The following is a 20,614-nucleotide window of genomic DNA, read 5'->3' as shown; positions in this document are numbered from 1 at the left end:
CAAACGGCATACTTCTGCTTTCAAGGCCAAACATTCCACTAACAGTAGGTTTACCCTAGAAAACTACCCATTATTAGAAAGAACAGATTCTGGTGAATCAAAAATGGGTAAATATATCTTTGTACTCCAAACTACCAAGTTGCAATTGTTTCCTAAAATTATAATGTTTTATAGAAATTAGTGATTTTTTTTAAAAATGACCTCAAAGCTTCCACTCTACAGCATCATATCTCCCACACATCATTAGGTATCAATGTAAACACCCCAAATATGAAAGCCTGGGGTCCACTGAACAGTTTGATGCCCAATATGTATAGGTTTACATAAGCATGTGGTACAGTATATAAGGGCCCTAAAATGTAGACACCTCATTTGAGCTATCAGTTCTGTAATTCCAGATACTGCAAAATCAACACATTTACATAGTTTGGGGGGGGCAAAGTTAGAAAAAAGTATGTTCACCTCAGAAAACCATATATTTTGTGAAAGTAGACATTCCCCTGAATCCAAATTGGGTATGCATGTCTTTCTACTCCAAAGCGCTAAACCGCAAACCCTTCCTAAATTTGACAATTTTGGTGCCATTTTCTAACATCACCTCAAAACTTCCAACCTGCAACATTGTATTTCCAACATACTATTATGTATCAATACAAATCACCCCAAATATGAAAGCCTGGGGTCCCCTGAACAGGTTGATAACCAATATGTATAGGTGTACCCAAGCACGTGGCATATAGGGGCCCCAAAATGAAGACACCCCATATGGTCTGCCAGTTTGGGGGGGGCAAAGTTAGAAAAAAGTATGTTCACCCCAGAAAACCATATATTTTGTGAAAGTAGACATTCCCCCGAATCCAAATTGGGTATGCATGTCTTTATACTCCAAAGCACCAAGCTGCTAAACGTTCCTAAATTTGGCAATTTTGGTGACATTTCCAAAAATCACCTCAAAGCTTCCACCCTGCTGCATTGTATGTCCCACATACTATTGAGTATCAAGATAAATCACCCCAAATATGAAAACCTGGGGTCCTCTGAACAGTTTGATGCCCAATATGTATAGGTGTACCTAAGCACATGGCATATAGGGGCCCCAAAATGAAGACCCCATATGGTCTGTCATTTCAGGTGCTGCAAAATCAACACATTTACATAGTTTTGGGGGGCGGCAAAGGTAGAAAAAAGTAAATTCACCCCAAAAAACCATATATTTTCGGAAAGTACACATTCCCCTGTATCCAAATTGGGTATGCATGTCTTTCTACACCAAAGTACCAAGCCGCAAACCATTCCTAAATTTGGTGATTTTGGTGACTTTTCCAAAAATCACCTAAAAATTTCTACCCTGCAGCATCGTATTACCCACATACTTTTAGGTATCAAGACAAATCACCCCAAATATGAAAGCCTAGGGGCCTCTGAACAGTTTGATGCCCAGTATCTATAGGTGTACCCAAGCACGTGGCATATATGGTCTGTCATTTCAGGTACTGCACAATCAACACATTTACATAGTTTTGGGTGGGGGGCAAAAGTAGAAAAAAGTAAGTTCACCCCAGAAAACCATATATTTTTGGTACACATTCCCACAAATCTAAATTGGGTATGCATGTCTTTGTACTCCAAAGTACCAAGCTGCAAACCATTCCTAAATTTGGTGATTTTGGTGACATTTCCAAAAATCTGCAGCATCGTATTTCCCACATGCTTTTAGGTATCAAGATAAATCACCCTAAATATGAAAGATTAGGGTCCTCTGAACAGTTTGATGCCCAATATGTATAGGTGCAAAATCGACACATTTATATAGTTTTGGGGGGCGGCAAAGGTAGAAAAAAGTACGTTCACCCCAGAAAACCATATATTTTCTGAAAGTACACATTCCCCTGAATCCAAATTGGGTATGCATGTCTTTCTACTCCAAAGTACCAAGCCGCAAACCATTCCTAAATTTGGTGTTTTTGGTGACATTTCCAAAAATCACCTCAAAATGTCTAACCTGCAGCATCGTATTGCCCACATACTTTTAGGTATCAAGAGAAATCACCCCAAATATGAAAGCCTAGGGTCCTCTGAACAGTTTGATGCCCAATATGTATAGGTGTACCCAAGCACATGGCATATAGGGGCCCCAAAAGGAAGACCCCCATATAGTCTGTCATTTCAGGTACTGAAAAATCAACACATTTACATGGTTTTGGAGGGCAAAAGTAGAACAAAGTAAGTTCACCCCAGAAAACCATATATTTTTGGAAATTACACATTCCCGCAAATCCAAATTGGGTATGCATGTCTTTGTACTCCAAAGTACCAAGTCGCAAGCCTTTCCTAAATTTGGCGATAAAAGCAAAGTTTTTTACATTTCTGAAAATCGCCTAAAAATATTGCAATTGGCCACATTTATCTCACCCAACTTCTTCCATACAACTGTAAAACACCATAAATACTGATGCCAAGGGTCTACTGAACAGTTTTATGCCCAATATGCATTGATATCCCAAGGCAGCTGGCATGTGCGGACCCCAAATGTAAATAGTGCATATGAGTTTTCTCTGCTGCCGATTTGCCTTCTGTAAACATAGACCCTTGACTTCATATGTGCCTCAAGACCCTAACAGCAAAGACCCCCCAAAACCATATGTTTTTGGAAAGGACACATTCTGATGAAACCAACCAAGATAAAGACATCTTTCTAAACATAGAGATTTTTACAACATTTCTGAAAATCGCCTAAAAATGTTGCAGTTTGCCACATTTATTGCACACAATGTTTTACGTACAAAGAAAAATCACCCTAAATATGGACGTCGGAGGTCTACTGAATAGTTTGATGCCCAATATGCATAGATTTACCAAAGTATGTGGTGTGTACGGGCCCCAAATGAAAAACGTGCATATGAATTTTCACGCCGGCCAATTAAGCTGCTGAAAAGAGAACCCCAACTGTGCGTTATGTGCCTTAAGACCCCCAAACTGTAAAAAGTCCCCCAGAAAACCATATATTTTTGGAAAGCATATATTCTGACGGATCAATCTAAGTAAAATATATCTTTCTATACCAAAGCACCAAACAGCAAAACTATACTAAAGATACTAAAGATACATAAGGAACAATAATGCAGGGATAAAATTGCAATAAAACCACAAAAATTGTGCAAATCAATGAAATAACAAAATAACTGCACCGACAGCGTAATTAGGGGCCGAAATCGATTATCCAATAGTCACGCTGCTGAAATAAACAGTTTTTAGGGGTAAAAAAAAACACAAATTGGTGAGATGAAAAAGTAAAAAAAATAAATGTGTGTACACTTCCAAGAATTGTGTGACAGTGTATAAGTGTGTATATAAGTGTATATAAGTGTAAAATGAAAAAAAAACTTTTTTTTTTTTTTTTTTACTAAAATATGTGTGTATGAGTGTATAAATGTATGTAAGTGTGTAAAATAAAAGGCCACTTACCGTTTCTGGGTGATTTGAGAGCTGGAGAAGTTCTTAGAGAAGCTGTCTGCAGAGTCACGGCAAACAGGAAGTGTGTGGGCGTCGCTGGAACACGAGGTAAGGAGGAGGAAGCAGTGCAGCAAGGCAGACACGCGATTTGCTGTATCTGCCTCTTTTAGGTCAGCCCTGCGACAATCCTGTCGCAGGACCGACATGACAGCCCCCCAGCCTTGTTGCCCAGGGGGCTGTCAATGTTGCTAAACCTCTGCAGAGGCGGCTAAAGCCGCTGATGCAGAGTACAGCATGTTAAACTGCAAGCACGTACAAGGTACGTGCTTGGCAGTTAAAGCCCTTGCCTGCCAGAACGTACGGTGTACATGCTTGGCAGGCAAAGGGTTAAAGCCTTTTCTCCAGCGTGAACATCCCCAATTTGGCCAGTCTTTTCTCATAGCTAAGATTTTCCATATCTTTTACCAGCTTAGTTGCCCTTCTCTGGACCCTCTCTCCCTTTAAATACAGCTCAATACCTTATTTGCCCTTGATGCTGCTGACTGACATTGCTTGCTACAGCCAAGTTTATTATCTACAAGGACTCCAAGGTCCTTCTCCATAATGGATTTGCCTAGTGCAGTCCCATTAAGGGTATAAGTGGCTTGGATATTTTAAACCCTGGGTGCAAGACTTTACATTTATTAACATTGAATCTCATCCGCCACTTAGCTGCCCAGATTGCCAGTTTGTCAAGATCCTGTTGCAAGGATGCCACATCTTGGATGGAATTATTTGGGCTGGATAGTTTTGTCATCTGCATACACGGATACATTACTTACAATATCCTCCCCCAAAGTCATTAATGAACAAGTTAAATAAAAGTGGACCCGATACCGAGCCCTGAGGGACCCCACGAAGAACCTTACTCCAAGCAGAGAATGTACTATTGAAGGGATACTGTCATGGGAAAAAACATTTTTTTTCAAAATGAATCAGTTAATAGTGCTGCTCCAGCAGAATTCTGCACTGAAATCCATTTCTCAAAAGAGCAAACATATTTTTTTATATTCAATTTTGAAATCTGACATGGGGCTAGACATATTGTCATATAGTTGGAGTGATATCACCCTCTCCCTCCTCCCCCCCCCCAGCAGCCAAATAAAAGAACAATGGGAAGGTAACCAGATAGCAGCTCTCTAACACAAGATAACAGCTGCCTGGTAGATCTAAGAACAACACTCAATAGTAAAAACCCATGTCTCACTGAGACACATTCAGTTACATTGAGAAGGAAAAACAGCAGCTTGCCAGAAAGCATTTCTCTCCTAAAGTGCAGGCACAAGTCACATGACCAGGGGCAGCTGGGAAATTGACAAAATGTCTAGCCCCATGTCAGATTTTCGAATATAAAAAAATCTGTTTGCTCTTTTGAGAAATGGATTTCAGTGCATAATTCTGCAGGAGTAGCACTATTAACTGATGCGTTTTGAAAAAAACATGTTTTCCTATGACAGGATCCCTTTAACAACCGCCCTCTGTACCCTATCCTGTAGCCAGTTTCCTATCCATGTGCAAATGACTTCATTAAGTCCAACAGACCTTAGTTTAGGAAGCAGTCATTTGTGGAGCACAATATCAATACGGGGCACAATATGGCAAAATCCAAATAGATCACATCTACTGCCCCCCCTACTGTCTAGCATCTTACTTACCTCATCATAAAAAGCAATCAAATTTGTCTGACATGACCTATCCTTCATAAAGCCATGCTGATTGCTGCTCATAATGCCATTCACTAGGACAAACATTTGAATGTGATCCCTTAACAAGCCTTCAAATAATTTGCCCACCACAGATGTCAAATTTACTAGCCTATAATTGCCAGGCTGAGATCGTAATCCCTTTTTAAATATTGGAATAACATTATCTTTTCTCCAATCTGTAGCTACCATACCAGATGAAAGCGAATGAAAAAAATCAGAAATACTGGCTGGTTTGAAACTGAACTAAGCTCTCTTAGAACCCGGGGGTGTATGCCATCAGGCCCTGGAGTCTTGATTACCTTAATTTTTATTAAAGCTTTATGAATAATATTCTGAGTCAGCCACTGACTAGATTGAGCTGAGCCATCAGTGCAGCTATGAAGTGAGCCTGGGAACTCAGACTCCTCTATTGTATACACTGAAGAAAAGAACAGATTTTGCACATTTGCCTTTTCTGTATCTGTTACAACCATACTGGTTCCATTATTTAAAGGAGCACCACTCTCAACACGCATCTTTTTACTATTAATATACTTAAAAAAAAGCTTTTGTGGATAGTCTTAGCCTCCGCCGTTATGCAACATTTATTGTAGTGTTTATATTCATTAAATGCAGCTTCTGTCCCCACAGACTTGTAGTTTTTAAATGCCTTTCTCTTCTTTCCTATTAATTTCTTTACTTCTATATTAAGCCACATAGGGTGATTCTTAGTGCTTCTACTTTTACTCTTTAAGGGAAAATTGAGAACAGTAACAATTTAATATCATTTTAAATGACAACCATTTCTGTTCTGTGTTTTTAGCTAAAAACATAATGCCCCAATCAATGCTCTGAAGGGCAGCCCTCAAGGCACTAAAATTAGCTTTTCTGAAATTCATGGTTTTTGTTTCCCCAATGCATATTTGTTTTTTACCCCAGACATTAAATGATATAACATTATGGTCACTATTACCAGCGATTCAATGACTTGCACATTCTCTATACGTTCTGGGTCATTTGAGATCACTACATGTAAAATAGCATTTTCTTTCTGGTTTGCTCCTCAACAACCTGTGACATAAAATTGTCATGCAACAAGTTTATAAACTTGTTCCCATTAACTGATCTGGCAGTACTGTTGCTTCAGTCAGTATCTGGGTAATTAAAATCTCCCATTATCATTACTTTACTCAAACTAGCAGCCTTTTATATTTGCGTCGGGAGATTAGCCTCCTCACTTACATTAGGGAGTCTATAGCATACCCCTACAATTAATTTGCTGGACTCTTTACAATTGGTGAAGAACTCCACCCATAAGACTTCTGCCCCCTCATTTTCTAACATTTATATAGGCTTTGAAATCCTGTCTAACAAACAGACATACCCCTCCTCCTTTTCTATTGCCTCTGTCCCTCCGAAACAAAGTACAGCCCCTGATATTAACTGCCCATTTTACCAGTCAGACTCCTTGCATTTGCAAACATACATTTAATATTGGTACTGTATTGAACATATGACATGAGGTCCTCCCTATCCTTAACAGTACCCGCCTATTTTCGTTCCCACCATCTCATCTAACCTGTCTTCCACCGAATCTTTTACTGAACCCCCCCATGCCTAGTTTAAAATCTCCAACAACCCTTTAGCCATCTTCTCCTCCAAAACAGCTGCACCATCATCATTGAAGTGCAGCCCATCCCTAGTGAAGAGCCTGTAGCTGACTGAGAAATCAGCCCAGTTCTCCAAAAACCCCAAACCCTCCTCCCTACACCAATCTCTCAGCCACGCATTAATCTCCCTAAACTCCCACTGTCTTCTTAGCATTGCTCGTGGCACAGGTAATATCTCTGGGAAAGTACCTTGGAAGTCCTCGTCCTCAAATTTACTCCCTAGTTTTTTAAAATCGTTCTTGAGGACTTCACCACCTCCTCTAACTTTGTCATTGGTACCTATATGTACCAAGACCGCTGGGTCTTCCCCAGCCCTCCCAATTGTCCACTCTTTTCACCACAGCTTGGACCAAGACTTGATTGGCAACAGATGTTTAATCTGCGTACAAAAAACTAACCATTGTCTTAAAAGTTTTGATTCTTCTTTTGTGTAGTTTTAAGATGCCTTAGATACTTGCCAACTGACTATTTGTCTTAATTTTGCAAAGATTATCATCATTAAGATGAATTTTATGGTATTAAGATTCCAATTCGAAATATTAATCATGTACATTAGTAATTTTACACTGAGGCAAGTTAGTAAATGGCTCAATGTTAATTGCAAGAACATTAATCTATTTTTGGATCTGTATTGTGCCAACTCCCCCCCCTTTTTTTAAAAAAAAAAAAAGCCACCGTAAAAGACGTTTATTTTACAGTAGCCTAAGCTATTAAAAATGTGTTTTGTGGGCTTATAAAGTGCTTTGAGTATTTGATTGTCTCTTCCAAATCCTCATGCTCGTGTTTTTCCACCTGAAACATTTACTTTGATTAATGAATATTCTTTATTCCAAGAGCTTAATGGACTTCTGTGTTTCATTCAGCATCAGTTTCTTGCTACTGATGTTCTTACAGTTTCTTGCAAGACTTTATATAAAAGCTTTGTTTTATTCATGTTTTATCAGGTCTGCAAACCAATCTAGCTGAAGTCATTTCAGGATTTTTCTGTTCTAACTCATATATATATATATATATATATATATATATATATATATATATATATATATATATATATATATATATATATATATATATATATAAAAATAAAAACATAGATTCGTACATTTAAACATATTCCTTGTACAATTATAAAGCTCCAATTGGTCATATCCTCCTAGCTGCAGAGTCTTTACATAGATTTCTTCCTTGCAGTCCCTAAATGTTCTTTGTCTGAACCATATGTATCGAAACGGACAAGTATTTGCAATCAGGCGCTTACCCCTTTTATTTTGCTACCACAGTATCAAAGTTTCAGGGGGGAAACCAGCGCAGTGGAAGTGAACTAAAGGTGTGCGGTTGAAATATTATATGAATCTTTGTCTGACCCAATACATACAGGCTGTGAGCCATTGACACATTTCACTGGATTCTTATGCCAGTCAATAATTTGCATTTTTTTCAATTTTGCACGCTTGAGTTGCTTGCAGGAGGAAAACATATTAGGTTGAGGAAGCAAACTAAGAAACATATTTATAGCCCCAAAGCTACAGTTATAGCATTACTGGTATAAGTCTGAGTTATACAGAGAAGTCTGATATTCACTCATGTATTATAAGTGATAATTTACCCAAATATGTCATATATAAGGATATAAGAAGTCACTGACTGGTTCTGTGACCACAGAAAGGCACATGGCTGCATGCTAAGTTATACAGGGAACTCTGATTATCACTCCTATTATAAGGAGTAATGTGCTCCCTACTCTAAATTATAAGGATATTAGAAGTAACTGAGGGTTTCTGTGACCATAGAAAGGCACAAGGCTAAACTGATAAATTTCAGTATTTTGAACATGGCAGTTCTAGTCATATATATAGTCTTAGGCTTTAGCTTTTCTTTATTTGGCTTTAGTTAAATTCATTTTACCAGTTGGAGCAGTAAGTGATAGTCTTATTATCCACTGGTTTGTTATATACAATAAATACAGATTCCTTATTACCTGTGTGCAACTGCACATCTACAGTTGATGCCACATAGACTATTATTGTCAGAAGTTTATTTTGTTGTAATCCAATAAAATGTGTCTGTCCATTGTGTTTGCCATTCCTGGCTCACACAGCTTGCCAGGGCCCATTCCTATGCAAAATATCTACATAACAAGGAGTTTGAATGACCCAATCTGGTCTTACATGGGCAAATTAAGGTTGCCAGGGTTATCATCAAGTGATATCTATCAGGCAGTTCTTCAGGCCAACTTTCCTAAAATGTATTTTAAGCATATGTATTTTTAACTTTCAAAAGGAAAACAGGTTTGGTGGTGTGTTTATAATAAAGAACGTGAGCTTTCAAAGGATCTTTGCCTATTAAAACATCTATCAATTTATAATTTGATTACCTTTAGGGTTAATAGTGATCATGTTTGAGGAGTTTATTTCAATAAGTATCTTTAGTTGTGACAGAAAACAGGATTAGCTGATGCCATGCAAGTTGTCTAACCGTTCTAACTGTCGCCAAGTGTAGGAGCTGTTGGTGAAGGAGGCAAAAAATCTGGAACAAAACTTTTTCAGGACTTTCAGGTCTTAAGCAGAATCTGGACTCACCCATGGTGTTTGCAGCTGGACTATATTAGTAAAGAAAATAAGGTATAGCTGATCTCAGACTACATACTTTTGACTATGTGAAATGTTTCCCCAGTAAACTACACCAAATAGTGGGTAACATTTCAGTGAAATAATGGAAATATTTTTGAGTGTTCAGTGTTAGACATTTGCTTGCCTTTCTTTCATCTCTGATCATGTTCCCTTATATTCTGAGATGTATGCCCATTATTAAAGCTCTGTTCGAAATTATATAAGCCAGACTTTTTCGAAGTGGCTAAACAGATGTGCAGCCAGTGTTTCAATTTAAAAAGACCGTGCCTTCCTCGGAAGCCAGCTGATGTCACAAATGCATTTTGCAGGGTTACTTTGATGAAGACAGCATGGAAGGGTTCATAGCCTCTGACTCTAAGGAATCCTCTATGAGTCTAAGTTCTGAGGAAGAAGTTAAGTAAGTTAGCGACTGCATCTAATGGGTTACAGTTATGTTTTGCGCATTTTTGTTTTTATGGTTCATCCCCTATCTTATAATTTGTTGAAAACTATCATGAAAACCAGCAAAACTGGCCCATATGGATTATGCATTTTACCTAAAGGAATTTTTTTTTTTGCCCTGTGGTGTTTATTATGTAGTGCCAGAAAATCACAACAATAACTTAATGTGAAAGATCATCAAGAATTAGTCAAACAATCAAATATAAATGCCAATTGATTTTGTTTGAGGCTTTACCGTATACTGCCAATGTCTGAATCAAATTATGAAGCCAAACCCACTTGCACATTTCTTTCTATAATGTATTGTGCAATTACAGCAATGGGACCTGTTAACCAGAATGCTTGGGACCTGAGTTGTTTTTGGATAAGGGATCTTTTCATAATTTGGATCACCATACCTTATGTCTACTAAAAAAATTATTTAACATTAAGGGGCCGATTCACTAAATTCGAGTGAAGGATTCGAAGTAAATATACGTCGAATTTTGAAGTATTTTTTGGGCTACTTCGACCATCGAATGGGCTACTTCGACCTTCGACTACGACTTCGAATCGAAGGATTCGAATCGAACTTTTAGCTGCCTACTTCGGCAGCTAAAAGCTACCGAAGTCAATGTTAGCCTATGGGGAAGGTCCCCATATGCTTTCCTAAGTTTTTTTTGATCGAAGGATATTCCTTCGATCGTTGGATTAAAATCCTTCGAATCGTTCGATTCGAAGGATTTAATCGTTCGATCGAAGGAATAATACTTTGATCGTATGATCGCAGTATTTGCGCTAAATCCTTCGACTTCGATATTTGAATTCGAAGGATTTTAATTCCTAGTCGAATATCGAGGGTTAATTAACCCTCGATATTCGACCCTTAGTGAATCAGCCCCTAAGTATATCTAGTAGGATTGTTGGTTTGCTTAGTTGCGTACTGTTTTAAAGGTACTGTTTTATTACGTAAAATAATTAAATCCGTTTTAAAAATAAGAAAATTTTGCTTAAAATGAGGGATGGTTTTCCGGATATACAGTCACCGCTGTATTTGAATAAATATCAACTAAAACTGAAAGTAGTTGACTTTGCAGATCCAGAATTAATGGAACGGCTTTAGTGTGGAAACAGCTTGTATCTATGGCCAACACAAACAGATATAAAATTGGTCTTCTGAGCCATGGCAAAAGTAGTAATTTCTTTACTGTTTTTCACCCATTTTTCTATACTTGCCTCATTAATTATTTATCCATTCCTAAGATTCAATCTGATATATCCGCCCTTTGTAATATTGGGTAGGCCATTGGCTCACCTATGAGTAACATGGCATCACCTCCCTCATAGCTTCTATTGCATTCTATTCATTTGGTTTTTGTCTTGAACAAGGTGATGGTCTCAATTTGCCCATCCAAGTAAAATCTCAATTTGCCCATCCAAGTATATGGATAGACACTCACTCTTTGTCCCTATATGTGGCTAGCCTCTGGATGTCAAGTTGCAGCCATAGTTGTTTATGAAAATTAGAAAAAATAGGAGCCTGCTATGCAACATGGGGCACTTGCCTTTTTTAGAGAAAATAAAAAGAAAGATTACTCTGTTTTCCTTTGCATGAACATTTTTATAAATAAAATATACATTTTTATAAACCTGTGCAACTAATTAATTTTAGTAAAAAGAAACCAAAGTGTAAAGGCAAACAGGAGAACAGCTCAAGCGAAGAAGAAAGTGACTATGATGTTGAAGTTATCAAGGTGTGGAATTCCAGATCCCGTGGGAGCAAAGGAAAATATAATGATGAAGAGGCCTTGAACAGCCCTGTAGCTCCTAAAGTTGAACATGGGGGAAATAACCATAAAGTGTTTATATTTTTTCACCTCTGTTCCTTAATTCAGTAGCTTATGCTTTCTTTAAACTTTTAGTCTGTAGTTTAATGCTTATTAAATGTCAGTTATTAGTGACAGTCATTGCAGAGAACTGTTTTGCCTATATCTCACGTCAAAAGCTGATGACTTCTAGGCCAGCATGAATCTGGCCTGAATATGGAATCATTTCTGTGATTTTTTTGTGACAACACACTTAATAGAGCTGTAAAATGCCTCATTCTTACTCAGCAAAACTACTTTTCTTCTGTGTGGAAATCATTGTTAAGGTCTTATTTCATACTGTGTAAAAAAAAAAAAAAAAAAAAAGACCAAATACACCACACATAGTCGGGCATCGCTGTCTAAAAAAAAAAAATCCTTATCAAGACGTTTTTGGCAGATGGCCTTTCTGTAAATTGGTGCTTTCTAGATATTGGATATATGGATATTGAATAAAGGATTCCATACCTGTACATAATTGATAATTTTCTTCAGGCAATGCTGCATCCTCTTTCACACCTGGAAGCCCAGCCCCTGACTGGTACAAGGATTTTCTTACTGAAGCGGATGCATCTCTGATGGAGCATTCTGGGAAAGTAATGCTTCTGTTTGAGATTTTGCGCATGGCTGAGGTTTTGGGTGACAAAGTGTGAGTTAGCTTTTTTTTTTTTCCTTTAAATTTTGTGTTGCAGAATATAGACAGTTCCATTGCTCCTACAGCTTTTAAATCAGCTTATCAGTTGCCTTCCATCATATATCTTCCTTGCTTCCTTTTGTCTGAAATATTGTATACTTCTGTATAACTTACTATAGTTATTCAAAACATTTCCTTTTAGTCTGAGGAATCGTTTTCTTGGTGTCTTGGGAATGTATCCAATTCATTTCTGGCAAACAACAGAAGCCCTGTCTTTCTTTATTTCAGAGAGTCAGGATATTCTCTCAGGCCACTGGCTTACAAGACAAAGCAGGATCATTTACCCTTTTTCTGAAAGACTCGTATTGCTTGGAGACTGTGTGAGAGATGTAAAAGCATAGTTGAGCAGTGTAACCATATATACTGAAGAATTTATGTAAAATCTTAGTCTTTATCGGCACAGAAGATAACACATTATTGAAGTTTGTGTAAATAACAACAGTCTAAGGCTAATGCCAGATATAGCAGTGTAGACCGAGAATCTGCTTCTACACTTCTTGATTTCAGCATCAATATGCAGACTCTTTCATTTTGGCACTATGTGTGCCTGCATCTGGTCTGAAATTAGGTATCAGGTTGCAGGCACATCAAGTAGCATAGGATCTGATTCTCGGCCTGCGGAGATCTTCTATGTCTGGCTTTAACCTAACTGGTACCCAGTGAGCAGTGTAGGAACCATACACAGATTAACAAAGCAATGTATGCCAGATTGCACCATTTTGATATTTTGACAAATGCATAACGTAAGCTTACTTGATAACTTCCCAGATGCAATATGATTGTTTTTAGTCGATAACTAAAAGCCAAATATATTTTTAAACACTGGTTATATATTACTTTTGAATCACTGGTTATATATTACTACCCACTGACTACTGTGAGAAGGGACACAAGCAACCCAGAAAGCCTACTAATATTACTTCAGAGTAGAGTTTCACAGTTCTTGGGCTACTTGTGGCACCTTCTAGGGTAGTCAGAAATACCCTTAAATTATAGAGATTAGATATGCTTTGCCGAGCAGCACCACTTAGAATGCCCCTGTGCAATAGCCCTTGGATAGTACTGAGATAATCTTTTTAGAATCAATAGGTGTTTTTTTAAAGGTAAAACAAAATATAATAGTGTCTGGTGCTGGATTGTCAGGTCTAGTTCAGGGTTATACAGACAGGAGGATAATTTCACTGAAGTCTGTGGGTATTGATATAGTGTACATCAGGGGTGTCACCAAGGGCCATATACGGTAAAATACACAAACAGCCGGGCCACTCACTCGAAGTGAAGTACGTAGGTACGCCATATAGGTCCTCTCCATTTTTAATTGGCCCGCGTAACGCGGCAACATTTTTTGGCCATGCCCATTTTTGTGCCACACCCTTTAATTACCATGTTCATTTTACAAATTGTAAATAAGTGACACACGCACACACACACATACAGACAGACACACACATACACTCACACAGTAACTCACACACTCGATCTGTAACTGACACAGTAGAGGTCTCCCTTGCCCGGCTGCAGCCTCAGTAAATCAACCCCTCCCCCAAGCCAAGCACGAAGCAGTTACTCACAGATTATCAGATGCACACACAGTTCTAGCACAAACAGCATGTAACAGGCAGGCCACCGCCTTGATGAACAGCACCGGGATCCAGCCCAGGTTTGGCAGCAGCGTAGAAGGGGATGGAGCCATGCTTCCACTTGTTTACCGACACCCCCTCCCCCCGCACTACACTAAACTCCAGTCACGGGGAGGGCGGAGTTTAAGACTTCTAACATGCTTCTCAGAGTCTCAGACACTGAAGCACTGTAGGTTCCACCCCCCAATGGCGCCGTGGTTAGAAACTTTTTTTTCTGGCTGCTGAGAAACTTGTCGGGACTTTTAGGGGGGGGGGTGGATTTTTGCATGCTGCGGGCCAATTAAAATGGATATCGGGCCGCATTTGGCCCGTGGGACGTAGTTTGGGCACCCCTGGTGTACATGTTGCTGCAATTGGTGGTGTAGAGCGGGTCACACCAGGTTTAAGAAACTTGATTACACCAGACAATAGGTGTTATTTAAATGGTCAAGTATTTTCTTAAATGCACACTGATTTATTCATAATGTATAGATGCATATGGTACATCTTTAACTTTGATGTTTCTGTCCTTTTGAGAATACCTAGTCAAGTGATATTAACAACAATATTGTCCATACTTTCAGTTTAGTTTTCAGCCAGTCTCTTATATCTCTGGATTTGATAGAAGATTTTCTGGAATTGGCAAGTACAGAGAAAAATGAAGAGAACACATCTGATAAGCCAGTATTTTACAAAGGTATGTAACGCTCATCTTGCCTTGCCTTACAGCAGTCCTTTTTGGATTGGTTGCATCTATTTCTCATTTGGATGCAACCTTTCTGAATGGTTACATCTCATGGGGATCCACCTGTCACTGCTCCATAGATGTTCAATAGCGGGCCTGTCACTCAGTAGTATTCTGAACAATGACAGTTGGATATAGTTGGTTTGTAAACTTCACTACTACAGGAGTTGTGATTTATGGACTAAAGCACTGTACAACACATCGGAACACTCCAAAGGATAATGATTTGTGAACATTGTTGTTTAGTGTTTCCTCATTAAACTGCCTTTCCAAAACGAATCTTCCTTTATTTACTGCCACCTACATAATAATTTGAATTTGTTCTAAGTACAGTATTAATTATCCTAATTCAACCTCTATAATACCAGATTTAAGTCTCTGCAAACAGGAGCAATAAAGTGGGAGCAGTATATAAGGCTGCTCTTTCCATTACACTATTTTATGATGTTGGCTACAGATCTGTTTTTGCCCCACCCTCTTAAAAACGAACCTACTGAATATGAACAGTGAATACACCCTAATGGAATAAATCTATATAATCACTGGTCCTCTCGCTTGTTTTGCCTGCTATGCTAGAAGAAATTTTGGCCATTCTCTGTTGAAACCAGGTCTCTTAAAATGTGTTCTTTGCTGCCAGTTTGCTCTATAAAATTGGCTTCTTTTAAGTGAAAAACACGATTTACATTTAATCCTTGGGTCACCGGACTGAGAATTAAAATAGGCCCTGGCATTTCAGGTACACAGAGGCCCAATCAGTCCACACAGAGGCCCACCCAGCCCCCACCAGCCCACTAAATACTGATTTTCTATGGCACCATATCGCAGCCCCTCTGGCATTTGCCAGAACCCACAGATTGCCAGTCCGGGCCTGCTTGGGTGCCAGACCGATTTCTATTCATCTGAGGGATGCCTCAAACCTTTCTGTAGTGCTTTAAATTCTCTCGATGGTAATGTTTTGTTGTGTAATTGCCTTAGGGTGTACTTTTCCTGTCCTTTAAATGTAATACCTTAAATAATATGCTTCCATCAGATGTATTTCTACCGTGTACTATATATCCAAATATATTATTTTTCTGTTTAACATCTGGTGACAAGAACCCATAATTATTAGTCTAATTCAGCTCCTGCAGCTGGTCTAAAATTTACTGCAGAGAAAGAGAACAAGAGTTAGGCCTTGAAGGAAAATGTATTTACTACTGTGCAGTACAGAGTAAACTATATCTTTCTAATTGGAAGCATATCTGCTACAGAGATACATTTGGGGGGGATCTTTTTTGTTTAACTTGCAGACATATTTAGCTTTGTTTGATTACTGATTTGTGGGATTTTGAATAGAATTTAAAATTTTTATGCTTGGTATTTGCAGAGATATTTTATTTAATCGATTCAATAAGAACACCTTTTGATTTTGACTTGAAATAGATCAGTTATTCCTAAAATGTAGGAATGCCCCCTCCATGGGCCCAGAACAGTGACTTGGCAGTCCCTGCATGAGGTTCAGTCAGGGTGAGTTTTGGGGAGAATGCCTTTGTGCAATTCTAAAGATCTCTGGAAGTCCAGCTTGCAGGTTAATTAGGGTGAGATCTGGATCGATCATAGACATTCTATAAACTATAGCTAACAGTGTTATTTGTTATTTTTAGGAAAGGAGTAGGATTGTTCCAAATATGGTTTACTGGTTAGGAATTGTAGTGTGTGTATGTATATAATATGTAACATGCATATGAGTATGTCTCTGGCTGCTTCCAACGGTCCATAGTATTCCTGTACATCTAAAAATTGTGGCAATGGTACACTTTAATTCTGTACATTTTTCTGCTGGAGCACAGGAACATTACTTCAATCTTGGAATTATGATTAGAAATATAATTGAAAAAAGCTGTTTGTAAAGTGAACAACCCATTTAATAGTTAGCGGGCATGCAGTAAAACACCCTGAATCTTCCCCCCAGCAGCATTTCCAAGTGCCAATCACTTTAACAGTAATGCACCCAGTTGAAATTGAAATCAGTATGGTGTTTTTTTTTTAACAATTGTTTATTTATTGCATTTTTAGGTGCACACATACAAAAATATTCATGTTGTAATAAAGTTTGAAACAATGAATAATGTCAGTCTGTTAACATACATTTTGAATACACTGAAACATGACTGTAATAAGACACGAATACATAAAGGATTGCGATTACCAGTGTAGTTTCATGGTCCTAGGTCTTAATGATCCAGTTAACTGTAGATATTCATTATCCCTTTCCCTTACCTTATAGTAGCCAACTAATTGGCCATAAACTAAACAAAAGCTAACTATTAATTATGTGTATAACCGAGAGTTTTGGGTCTAGTGTTATTACATAGTAAAGAGCATCTGTCTGAGAATACCTAGTGTGGTATAAAGTGCTACTTGTCCTTAATCCTGTGCGTGGTCATCCTTTTGCGCAGAAGGAAGGAATTTATCCATACTTTCCAGATTGTGTAGAATTTGGTTGGGCAACACCTTTGTAAATATGTTAGTTTGTATAGCGGGATATTGTTGTTCACCATTGTAATCCATTGTTCCTGTTGTGGGTGCTAGTGTTGATTTCCAGTTGATAGCTATCAATTTTTTAGAATATATAAATAGTGCTGAGAGGAGGTTCCGGCATTTGCATATTTGGGATGTGGTTTCAACTTGATTAAAGTGGACCTGTCACCCAGACACAAAAAGCTGTATAATAAAAGTCCTTTTCAAATTAAACATGAAATCCAATTTCTATATTTTATTAAAGCATTCATAGTTGTTGTAAGCTCATTTAAACATCTTAGCTGTCCATCAAATATTGTCTGCCCCAATTGTCTGGAGCAGACAATTACTTTCACTTTCCATTAAGCACTTAATAGAGGTAACTGCCCTCCTCGCATTCCCCCGTTCTCTTTACCATTTAATTGTGTAACCAGGGCATGGGGATGGACATCAGGTCCTCCATTCTGGTGCACAAACAAGAGTCTGAGCTGATGCAAGGCTTGTCTTAATAACAGTGTCCACAAAATGGTTCCTGCCTGCTTGCTATTATTATAGTTCCCAGACTGAAGGAAACAAGATTCAAATAATTTATATAGTGTAATTAAAGTTCATTTTGCTTGACTGATGTGATAAAATAGGATTATGAATATTTTTTTTGGGTGACGGGTCCCCTTTAAGGAGAATAGGTAGAGGTTCCATTTCCATTTTGGGGTGGAAGAGATGTCTGTGCATTCCTCTAATACCTCTTTCCAAAATGTTTGTATTTGTTGGCAGGACCAGACCTTAATACTAAATCAGTAGGGTATTTTATTGCACGCCCACAGAACTATTAAATACTTGGGTAGCAAAGAATGGTGTATGACAAATCATTTGGTTATCTTAGTAAGACATACACGTGGATGATTTTGCTGCGTTTTAACGATTACTTCGTGTTTTTAGTTCCACATTTATTAGTTGTAAAATGTTCGTTTTGTTATGAGAATAGTGGAAGTGGGATTTTAACCACAGATTTCTGTGCATTATTTATTTCTATGAATTTTTTTATTGGATTTGATTTTATATCTTATTGCATTCTATACTGTTACATACTAAGTGTTTTCATTTAAGAATGTTATGCTCAGTATTTGCTTTTTTGGGTCTTTACATCATTTTGTTATCTTATTGGTCATGCAGGATATCTTTACGGGTTAATTGGGCTCCTGATGATATTTACTTTAGGAGACCTTAGATTGTAAACTCCACTGGTGCAGGGACTTGTGTGAATAAAGGAACAATACACGTAAAGTGCTAGGTTTACTTGCTGTTGCTATGTAAAGAAAAAATCTCATGGATTTGTTGTATTTAATCACCTGTATATGCTTTGTAATCATGATTTTGGGAACTAATAAGTGCTATGTGTGTCCGATTGCTATTTTGGAGTCAGGAAGGAATTTTCCCCCCTCAGAGGCAATTTGGAGAGGGTTCATATGGGTTTTTTTTCCTTCCTCTAGGTCAACTAGCAGTTAAGCAGGTTAAAAAGAAAAAGTGTTGAACTTGATGGATGTGTGTCTTTTTTCAACCTAACTTATTATGTTACTATTCTGGGAAGGGTGTGGTAACTCTTTTTTTTTTTTTTTCAATTTGCAGGTTTATTGTGCAATAAAGGTATATGTAACATTGATGCGTGCCTTTAAGAAGCTTACAAATAACCCACATATCAACATTGTAAGTTATACAGATTGAGGTAACTCAAGAAAAGTAAAAGATAAGAATGGTAAAACCATATAATAAAAAAAAAAAAGAAAACAAAGAATTCACGGTAGTACATGGCAAATAATCAACTGTGCATGAAATCACAATAGGACAGGGTTTTTATCAGATCATGGTAAGCCCTAGTAATAGAGTTATTCAGATACGATGTTTCAATCAGCTGTGATGGGGTACCACGGATCCCATATCTGAGCACATTTAAACTTATCCTCTATGGATCCTGCTGCCAAGCGTTCCATAACTTCCCTCAAGTCCAGTTGTTGAATTAAACAGGATATGGTAGGGGTCACATTAAGCTTCCAAGTCCTCGCAATCAGAGTGACCGCAGTATTGAACACTTGAAATCGCAACTTTGGGTTATCATAAGAACAGTTATCAGGATAAATCTGCAATAATCCTATTTGGGGCTTTAAAGGAAGGTCACAATCTAGTCTATCCTTAATCAATGCAAACACTTCAGACCAGAACGGTTGAACTGTGGGACACAGCCACCACATGTGCAAAAGGGAGCCAATCTCACCACAGTTTCTCCAGCAAAACTGAGAATGGTGGGGTGCTATTTTAGCTATACGTTATGGAGTGAGGTACCAACAGTGTGTGGGTGGTAACTCTTTAACTGGTAGAAATTGATACATTTGTTATCTTTGTCCCTGCTAAGCAGAATCCCTGTTAGAATTGATACAATAGTTGCTAATATTCCATAGATTTTACTAAGAAATGTATCTGCTAAATGTAGCAAATTGTAACAGTTCAGATGCTCCTGGTTCACTTTAACTTGAACTTCAATTTTGTGAAAACTGTAAAAAATAAAAGATAGAAAGCAATTGAAAAAAGTCTTTGTTTATGGTGATCAATCTGAAAACAACTCAGCTGAAAAAAGTGTTTGGAAGGTGAACAACCCCTTTAAAAGTTGTAGCTGGTAAGACATTTACCATCCAATAAGTATCAATGTATGTGCTAACACTGCTATCATATGGTTTTGCAGGGGATGGAAAGTGGTTTAGAAATATTGATTACTACCGATGGCCAAACATCCCCTCAAACACGTAAAAATTGGGCTGAGGAGTTCAATGATATTACCAATACAAGGTAAGATGATTAGTACTTCTTTTTTAATGTACAAAATAACATGTTTCTGTGGTCCATTAAGTTTCTCTGTTTTTTTTGTAAGATTATCTTTATTGATTTTATAAACATAAAACAAACAAGAAAGAAGAGAGAGAAGAAAAGAAAAAGAAAGAGATAGATAGAAGGGTGGGCAACCCCATTATATGATAAAGAGTAGCACACGGTGAATAGCCAAGTTAAGATCTTTTCCCTTCCACAGAGTCAAACGATTTGCGTTTCTGTAAGCCACCTATCCCAGATTTTGTTAAACTTATCTGGGCATCCACGCGTTATATATGTCAATTTATGACTGGGAAGAATGTCATTGATAATTTTTATCCAGAAAGCCAAGGTAGGAGGTTCCAGGGCCTTCCATGTGAGCAAAATAGCTTTATTTGCGTAGTGTAAAAGTTGGCTAAGACACAGTGTCACTGGATGA

At 37.9% G+C, this 20,614-nt stretch overlaps 1 protein-coding gene across 1 annotated transcript in view; it reads left to right on the top strand.

The window, feature by feature from the left end:
• Positions 1–20,614, top strand: part of LOC108700535 (transcriptional regulator ATRX-like) — a 175,992-nt gene that overhangs the window by 130,281 nt on the left and 25,097 nt on the right. The window contains 6 exon segments of the mRNA XM_041574678.1: positions 9,786–9,874; positions 11,570–11,737; positions 12,256–12,411; positions 14,660–14,772; positions 20,054–20,087; positions 20,089–20,157. Coding sequence (XP_041430612.1) covers positions 9,786–9,874; positions 11,570–11,737; positions 12,256–12,411; positions 14,660–14,772; positions 20,054–20,087; positions 20,089–20,157 — 629 coding nt within the window.

The sequence above is a fragment of the Xenopus laevis genome, chromosome 8S (assembly GCF_017654675.1).
Source record: "Xenopus laevis strain J_2021 chromosome 8S, Xenopus_laevis_v10.1, whole genome shotgun sequence".
In the NCBI taxonomy this organism is placed as follows: Eukaryota; Metazoa; Chordata; class Amphibia; order Anura; family Pipidae; genus Xenopus; species Xenopus laevis.
The sequence above is the reverse complement of the archived record's forward strand: the minus strand, read 5'-3'. Positions and strand labels throughout refer to the sequence as shown.